This window comes from Delphinus delphis, chromosome 9 (genome assembly GCF_949987515.2).
Source record: "Delphinus delphis chromosome 9, mDelDel1.2, whole genome shotgun sequence".
In the NCBI taxonomy this organism is placed as follows: Eukaryota; Metazoa; Chordata; class Mammalia; order Artiodactyla; family Delphinidae; genus Delphinus; species Delphinus delphis.
This window is the reverse complement of record NC_082691.1, coordinates 91,967,496-91,976,649: the sequence shown is the minus strand read 5'-3', so window position 1 is coordinate 91,976,649 and position 9,154 is coordinate 91,967,496. Positions and strand designations below refer to the sequence as shown.

At 41.5% G+C, this 9,154-nt stretch overlaps 1 protein-coding gene across 1 annotated transcript; it reads right to left on the bottom strand.

Moving 5' to 3' along the window:
• Window positions 1-5,630: 5,630 nt before the first annotated feature.
• On the bottom strand, window positions 5,631-7,570 carry LOC132430543 (RNA-binding protein with serine-rich domain 1-like). The gene is given in 5 exon segments (XM_060019800.1): window positions 5,631-5,689; window positions 5,692-5,791; window positions 5,934-6,605; window positions 6,696-6,916; window positions 7,504-7,570. Coding segments are annotated over 5 exon segments (1,119 nt in total).
• Window positions 7,571-9,154: the final 1,584 nt, after the last annotated feature.

Genomic DNA, 9,154 nt, shown 5'->3' with positions numbered 1-9,154 from the left:
TGGAGTATAGTTGATATACAATGTTGCTGTAGTTTGATATTTCAATGGGAAGAATGCCCAGTTAACCTTATTCAGTTAAAAATCTCTAAGAGATACCTGACTGCTTCTCTGTCATATCCAAAGTCTTTCACCTGATGTCCCTTCAAAGCAACAAATCTAAGGAGAAGTAATCAACTTTTTGTATTAGTTACAAATCTAAACTGACTGCATGGGCACTGGGTCAAGTTCAGTACATCCAATTTGCTGATCTGATGATTTTGGCCTGGATTTGCTGATTTTCAGAAGCCAAATCCTTCAAAGTTTTGGCATCAAAGATTTTTTGTTTGTTTGTTTGTTTTGGGTATTTGGGGGGCATCAAAGATTTTGGGTATCACCACTTGCAGTGGTTCTGTCCATAAGTACAATCTATTTGCATGGATAGTCTTAGATGTAATTTTTTAAGTTAAAATTTATGTGCTTATGGAGTAATTATGATAGGTTGAGGAAAAAATGGCATTTTATTACTAGTATTAAGATTAAATTCTAGTCTAAAATTTTTGCTCAAAGCACATGTGAAGCACAACTAAATTATTCTGAAGAAAGATTTTTAAAAAAGCAGAATTTTCTTTTGCTATGATTAGGCTCTATTTAATTACTCTCTTATTCTATGTTTAGAATGGAAAGGTAGGCATTATTACCCAAGCGCAGATGGAGGAACCTACAAAGGAGGGGGAGGATTTGTCTTAGCCCTTTTAGGATCACAGGGCTTTGTAAGTATGCTGATCAGACCTTCTTGAACCTTGATGATGTCACTGAGAAATAAATTTCTGTCACTCTGAAAACATTCCGGAGGTGGGTTAAGCATTATCTAATCATAACACAATGGATTCTTTTTATGAACATCAGGAGAAAACACTCCACGTTAAAATGAATGTCTTGCACTATCTACTCCCATTTAAAATTGAAAGCCTGGGAAATTCATTACCAGCATGTATGATTCACCCACTAACCGAAATCGCATGAAGCACATGCTGGTAAGAGCCAAGGTCTTCTTGCCATTCATCTTTAGGGAAGCTCTAAGAGAGTTTGCCTTTGGAATTTTTCTCTGTGTATTTGTTTAACAATCATTAAAAGAGATTTTGTGGACACTATATTTGCTATTTCCTCCTCTTTCTTCTGTTCCTCTTCCTTCCCTTCCTTCTCTTCCTTCTCCTGAGGAGTTTCCATTCAAATGTTGGTAATACATTCAGTGCCATCTATGGTTGCCCTTGGTGTGGGAATTAATATGGATCACAGGTGGAGCTTTCTAGCCATGCAATGGTGGAAATAACATTATACTAGAATTTAGACCTGGGTTGGTCCTGGTTTTCTAAGTGTTTGTATCAAAATCGTAACTCAGGTTTTCTGATTTCACACCCTGTACTCTTTCAATCACATCATTATTTCTTCTATTTTTATGCTGAGATCTTTGTATCATTTGCATATCAACTCCAATTGGGAACTACTAAGTATTGTGGGGTTCCCCAACTGGAGGAACTAGGTTAGCCCAATGGAGTGTACAATTTTCCTGGGACTGGTAGGTTTGGGTTGGGGCACATTCAGAAGAGGTGTTTTCCTTAAACAGTTACATTACTGAGAGAAGCCTAGTTTGGCTTTACAGAAGCAGGGCTAAGGTGAAGTCTGGAGGCAAAGGGAAGGAAAGCAATGCTAGAATAAATAACACAATTAGCTGGGAAGGTGTTGTGGACTGAATTTCACCCTCCCAAAAGATATGTTCAGGTCCTAACCCCAGTACCTGTGAATGTGATTTTATTTGGAAATAAGGTCTTTGCAGATGTAATCAAGATAAAATGATGTTGAGCTAGATTAGGGTGGGCCCCAATACAATGACTGGTATCCTTATAAAAAGAGAGAAATTTGGACACAGAGACACACACAGAGAAAACACCATGTGATGATGAAGGCAGAGACCGGACTGATAAGAAAAGGAGCGCCAAGGATTGCCAGCACCTGCCAGGAACCAGGAAGACGTGTGGAAAATCCTCCCCTGGAGCTTTGCTGACACCTTGAATTAGGCCTTCTAGCTTCCTTGTTTTCTGTGAGACAATACATTTCTATGGTTTTAAGCTACCCGCTTTGTAGTTGTTAGTTACAGCAGCTCTAGGAAACTAATACAGAGGGTTAGAAGGAGGATGAAAAGAAAAAAAAAATCCATGGAAAGCATTGAATGAAGTGTTCAGAACTATGGAAGAATGGAGCTTCATGTTATGTTTATATTTGGATCTGTCAGATACATTTCTTTCTTTTCCTAGTTTTACTGAGATATAATTGGCATATGACATTGTGTAAGTTTAAAGTGTATAATGTGATAATTTGATACATGTATATGTTGCAAAATGATTACCACAATAAGTTTAGTTAGCACATCTATAACCTCACACACTTACCATTTATTTATTTATCTATTTTTTGTGATGAGAATTTGTAAGATTTACTCTCTTAGCAAACTTCCAGGTATACAATATAGTATTGTTAACTATAGTCACTATGTACATTAGATCCCTAGAACTTATTCATCTTATAACTGCAAGTTTTTACCCTTTGATCACCTTCATCCATTTGCCCCACTCCCACTGTATCCTCCAATACATTTCTTTATTCACTTGCATTTTGCAACACTTGGGAAGAAAACGCTTATATCAGGGATCTGAGATTGTCTGATACCAAGAAAATATTTCTCAATAACTATCAGTAAACATAAGAAGAGGATTTTGTATCTAAAGAAATAGAATATGCAAACATTAATCTTTCAAAAATATAATTTTATCAAATAATTTTTAAATCTTTTAATGAAAAATGATCATCCTCTTATTTCTGCTCTAATTTCCACTCTTCAGAGGAAGCCATTTTAATTCATTCAATTGTTGTTTAATGTTTTTTCCACATTTAAAAATCACTATTAAAGTATTAAAATGCTATTTCTTGACTTAGGAGTTTTAGGTTTTATTTATTAACCTCCTAGTGTGGGAAAGGAGGCATTAGACCTTGGAATCCTTCCACCTTTGTACCCCAATGTCCGCTTTCTCTATCCCCAGTAATATTTAGTTTCCACTCATATAATCCAGGTGTATTAGCAACCTTGATTTCCCTTTACCATGTAACATACCATATTCACAGGTTCCATGGATTAGGATGTAGACATCGTTGGGGGACCATTATTCTGCCTCCCACAGGGGCATATTCCTGGTTACTATTATTCTGTAAGACAGGTAGGAGAAAGGGGCTGGGAAACAGAGTGGATACATGGTGTGGAGACTATTACTTAGTTCTTCTTATTCAGATAGCATCCTCAGCTATGCCTATTGTCCTGAGTCCAGAGTTCAAAGCAGGATCTCCAGAGAGTAAATTTCTAGTCTTCTGCCAGGGTGGGGGAAAGGCCGAGTCCTAGCTCTGTGGGGGTAAGGTGTACATCTAGAGATCTAAACACTTTTTTCGTTTTCATTTAGTTCAAAATACTTTTAATTTCTCTAAAGACTTCTTCTTTGATCCATTTGTTATTTAGAAGTGTGTCGTTTAATATCTAACTATTTTGGATTTTCCAGCTACTTTTCTGTTATTAATTTCTAGTTTAATTTCATTGTGGTCTGAGAGCACACATCATATGATTTCTATTCTTTTAAATTGGTTGAGGTGTGTTTGGTGGCCTAGAGAATAGTAATTATTGGTGAATGTTCCACGTGAGCTTAAGAAGAATGTGTATTCTGTTGCTGTGGATGAAGAAGTCTATAAATGTCAATTAGAACCAGTTGATTGATGATGCTGTTCACTTCAACTACGTGCTTGCTGATGTTCTGTCAATTACTGATAAAGGTGAGTTGCAGTCTCCAACTATAATAGTGGATTTGTCTATTTCTCCTTACAGCTCTAGCAGGCTCTGTCTCACATATTTTAATGCTCTGCTGTTAGATGCATACACAAAAAGAACTGTTATGCCTTCTTAGAGAATTGACCCCTTTATCATTAGGTAATGCTCCTCTTTGTCCCTGATAATTTTTGTTATCCTGGAATCTGCTTTGTCTGAAATTAAGATAGCTACTCAGCTTTATTTTGATTAGTATTAGCATAGTGTATCTTTTCCCTTTACTTTTAATCTATTTGTGTCTCTATATTTAAAGTGGGTTTCTTGTACGCAACATGGTTGGGTCTTATTTTTTGATCTAGTCTGTCAGTCTCTGTGTTTTAATTGGTGTATTTAGACCATTCATATTTAAACTGATTATTGATATAGTTAGATTAATATCTGCCATATTTAGAACTGTTTTCTATTTATTGAACTTTCTGTTTCTTTTTTTTTTCTTTCCCTGTTTTCTGTTTCCTCTGGGTTTTTTTTTTTGCGGTACCCAGGCCTCTCACTGTTGTGGCCTCTCCCGCTGCAGAGCACAGGCACCGGACGCGCAGGCTCAGCGGCCATGGCTCAAGGGCCCAGCCGCTCCGCGGCATGTGGGATCCTCCCGGACCGGAGCACGAACCTGTGTCCCCTGCATCGGCAGGCGGACTCTCAAACACTGTGCCACCAGGGAAGCCCTGCTTTTTCTGGTTTTAACTGAACATCTTATACAATTCCATTTTCCCTCCTCTCAGCATATCAATTATACTTTAAATTTTTTTTCAGTGTTTGCCCTAGAGTTTACACTATGCATTTATAACTAAGTCCACTTTCAAATAATACTATACTGCTAGTGCAGATACATTATAACAGAGTATTCAACTTCTTCCTCCCATCCCTTATAACATTGCTATCATTCGTTACACTTATCCATACACTATAATCACCTAATACATTGTTGCTATTATTATTATTATTTTTAGACAATCATGTTTAATTACCTCACAACTGAAGCTGCCTTTGGGGCCAAGGGACAGGAAGGAGGCAGCGAACCCAACACTTGAGCTGCACTCTAATCCTAGGTTTATTCAACACAATTCTTTTCTCTATACAACAAAGTACAAACACAGTATTACCTAAAATGCTACAAAGTTACAAAACTCAAAACAGAAAATGTATAGTACTGACTGTACAATAAAAGCCCAAAAAGCAACGTACACGTTGCCAAGGTAACCTGCACGACCACCATGAATACCAACACAACGAGGGGGCTCTGTGATGACCCAACAGAGCTGGCTCTCAACTTACCAGTTTCAGAGAGAAAGGAAGACGTAGGTTTGTGTGTGTGTGTGTGTGCACGCACATGAGTACACGTGAAAAGAACCATTTTGGGTATTTGGCCCTAGAGGTCAGAAGAGGACTCGAGCAGGGGAGCAGGGCCAGGCTAACAGGATAGGGCACTACCAGCCCACCAGATGGGCCCCACATCATCTGTGGAATGGGAAAACATGCTCCCAGGCTGGGGCTGTACCACTTCTTGGAGCCCCCTGCTCATCCCTGCTGGCTCTGCCACTAAACTGACTCTCAGGAACTAGAAATGCGGAAGCTTTCTAGCCAGAAAACTGGAGGGCATCTTCATAAGCACGACCCCAAACCAACAACACTCCTGTAGCCGGAACTCTGCCGCCAGGGGCAACAGCAATTACTGCCTTCACCTTCGAAGCCTGCCCCTGAGTGAGGGATTTCTTTCCTACCGATCCTCCTGCTAGAAAAGTGACAAAAGTGAGTTGGACGGGATACAAGTCACAGGGCAGAGCTTCGGTGGCCCTGCTTACTGGGAGAAGGTGGAGCTGGGGCGGCTCCTGTGGCGGCGGCGGCCCGGGGAGCAGGATCGCCGGCGCACGGGGGACCTGCGCGGAGGGGAACACGACCTGCTCCTCCTCCATGGGGGTGACCTGCGCCACATGGGAGGTGGTGGCAGCATTCTCCTGGGAGGGGTAAATCGCCTGGGGGGTGGCCGAGGCCAGGGGGCCAGCACAGCAGTGGCAGTGATCTCCTGGTCATCCATTTGTCCTCCGTCCGTATGCTTCAGCGCCTTCTCTGCCTCATCTGGATTTTCAAACTCCACATATGCGTAGCCTTTAGACAGACGGGGGTGCATCCTGTCTACAGGTATGTCAATCATTTTAATTTTCCCGAAGATGGAGAATATCTCCAGGATATGATCCTTGGTCACATTCCTGGTGAGCCTTCCAATGTGCACTTTGGTGGGTTTAGGGGAAGGGCTCCGCCTTCTCCTTTCCCTTCCATCTCTTTTGGGTGGTTTGGATTTGGAGCGGGAACGCTGCCTGTTGTCAGGCCTGCGCCGAGAAGGACTCGGAGAGCCAGGGGAGCTGCCGGAGCTGCAGCTGGGGGATGTGCTGGAACTTCCTGAGTGGCTCGATGCAGAAGATGAGCTGGAGCCGCTGCTGGAGCCCGAGCTGGAGGTCGAGCTGGACCGAGACCTGGTGCTGCTGCTACCACTGGAAGCGCTGCGCCTCTTTCCAGTTTTATCCCTGCCACGATCCTTCTCACTCGACTCCTTGGTGGCCCCCTTATCTTTGGAGCGATCCTTGGACTTCTCATCAAAGCGGTCTTTGCGTTTGGTAGGAGAAGGAGCCCTAGTGCTGGACTTTTTATTATTTTCTTTGACTCCTAGCAAGCTCTTCTTTTTCACTCCTGATAAATCTATTCTCCCCTTCTGAGGTGTTCAAAGCAGCAATGGCGGCCTCACTTATCTGAACTCTCACTTCTAACTTGAGTCTGACAAACAATCCCTAATTGATTTTACGCCAAAGTGCAGCAACTCCCCAGTCCAGGCGCCGGGCCGCGAGCACTTCCAGGGTAGGTAGGGCCCGGCGTTGCGGGCCTGGGTCTCCAGCCCGGCGAGAGGGCCCCGAGGGCGGAGGCCGGGCTCCCGGCTGCTCCGAATTCCGGGGTCCTCACTGGGCCCGCCACAGAGCCAGCGAAGCGAGGGCGCCCTTCCTCCCGCTGCGGCCCCGACCACTTCCGCTATTATTATTTTGAATGAACATTGATTAGATCAATAGGAATAAGAAAAATTAAATATTTTATTTTCCTTTGATTTTTTTACTCTTTTTTACTGCTCTTCCTTTCTTTATGTAAATCTGAGTTTCTGACCTAAATAATCCTTTTCTCTACAAAACTTCTTTTAACATGTCTTAAAAGACAGGTCTATAGGCAAGAAATTCCCTGTTTTTGTTTGTCTGAGAAAGTCTTTATTTCTCCTTCACTTTTGAAGGAAATTTTTGCTGGATAGAGACTTGTAGGCTCTTGGTTTTGTTCTTTCAACACTTTAAATATTTCACTGACCCTCTTTTTCCTTGCCTGGTTTCTGGAAAGAAGTTGGTATAATTCTTATCCTCATTCTTCTATAGGCAAGGGTTCTTTCCCCTTCTGGTTTCTTTCAAGAATTTTTTGTTTGTTTTGTTTTCTGCAGTTTGAATGATGTGCCTCAGTGTAGATGTTTGGTATTTACCATATTTGGTGTTCTCTGAGCTTTCTGGATTTGTGATTTGGTATCAGTCATTAACTTTGGAAAATTCTCAGCCGTTGTTAGTTCGAATATTTCTTCTTACCCTTTTTCTCCTTCTTCTGGTATTTCCATTTTATGTATGCTGCACCTTTGCAATTGTTCCGTTTCATGAATGTTCTGTTTTTTTGTTGTTTTTTTTTTTGCATTTCAGTTTTGGAAATTTCTATTAATATCTTCAAGCTCACTAATTCTTTCCTTGGCTGTGTCCAACAGACCAAGAAGGCCATCAAAGACAATCTTCATTTCTGTTACAATATTTTATTTTTTAATTTTAAACATGATTCTTCCTTAGAGTTTCCATTTTTTCTGCTGACATTATCCATCTGTATTTGCATGTTATCCACATTTTCCATTAGAGCCCTTAGCATACTAATCATAATTATTTTAAATTTCTGCCTCGTAATTCCAAAATTTCTGCCATATCTGAGACTGGTTTTGATGCTCACTTTGTCTCTTCAGACTGCATATTTTCTTGCCTTATAGCATGCCTTTGAATTTTTTGTTGAATGCTGAACATAATGTATTGGGTAATAGGAACTGAGATAAACATAAAACTGAGGTTTTATGTTTACCTGGGTAGGTGTTAGGTTGTGTTTACTGTCTGCTGTAGCTGTAGGTGTCAGAGAGTTCAACTTCCTCTAGTGTTTTTGTTTTTGCTTTCCCTGTTCCCTTTGGGCTTCTCTAGCAACTCTTTCTTAGTTAGAGACTGTTTCTTACAGCTCTGTCAGTTGTAACTCACTATTGTTATACCAGAATCCTGTTTATATGGTGACAAGGTATTACAGAAAGGAAGAAGTCTGTAATTTTATGATTGAATCTTGGTTTGTTTTTTTTTTTTAGTGGGCCTGTGTCTATGGGTTGCAACCTTCAGAAGAATTTTTTTTTTTTTTTTGCGGTACGCGGGCCTCTCACTGTTGCGGCCTCTCCCGTTGCGGAGCACAGGCTCCGGACGCGCAGGCTCAGCGGCCATGGCTCACGGGCCCAGCCACCCCGCGGCATGTGGGATCTTCCCGGACTGGGGCACGAACCCGTGTCCCCTGCATCGGCAGGCGGACTCTCAACCACTGCGCCACCAGGGAAGCCCCAGAAGAATTTTCATAGGCTTTCCCCCCTCCTTTTATGTGAGACAGGAAGGCTAGAGAAGGACAGGAAGGCTGTCTAATTCCCCTCCCTCTGGGATAGGTTAGGCTCTGGTAAAGCATTAGTTTCTCTGAGGGTGAACTCTTTTTTTTTTTAACAGAGAACAGAACTCTCCGTCTGGATATATTTATAGTGGTGATTTTCTCCTTCTCCTATCCTAAACATGAGAAGATTTTTGTGTTATTTTCATCTTGAAAACCTGGTGGGGCTCCTGGAGGTAAATTCATGAAAGTATCAGGGGGTACCCTGAGACTGAGCCCCTAAGAGTTTTTAACTCTCAAGCCAGTCCTTGTTCCATCTCCAGTAACTAGTCAATAACATCTGAAGTGTTCCCACAGGCTTCAGCTCCAGTGGCTTCTGTTCCATGTAAGCTGTGATCCACTTGTCTCTTCAGTTTTTGGAGTGGGAATTTGTCCTGTAACCTCAATTTTCTGATGGTTTTAAGAAGAATGATTGATTTTCAGTTTGTACAGCTTTTTTCTTGTTTTGAGGTTGGGAGTGATGACTTCCAAGCTCTTTTACATATTGGAATGGAAACCACCAAAGAGGCTTGC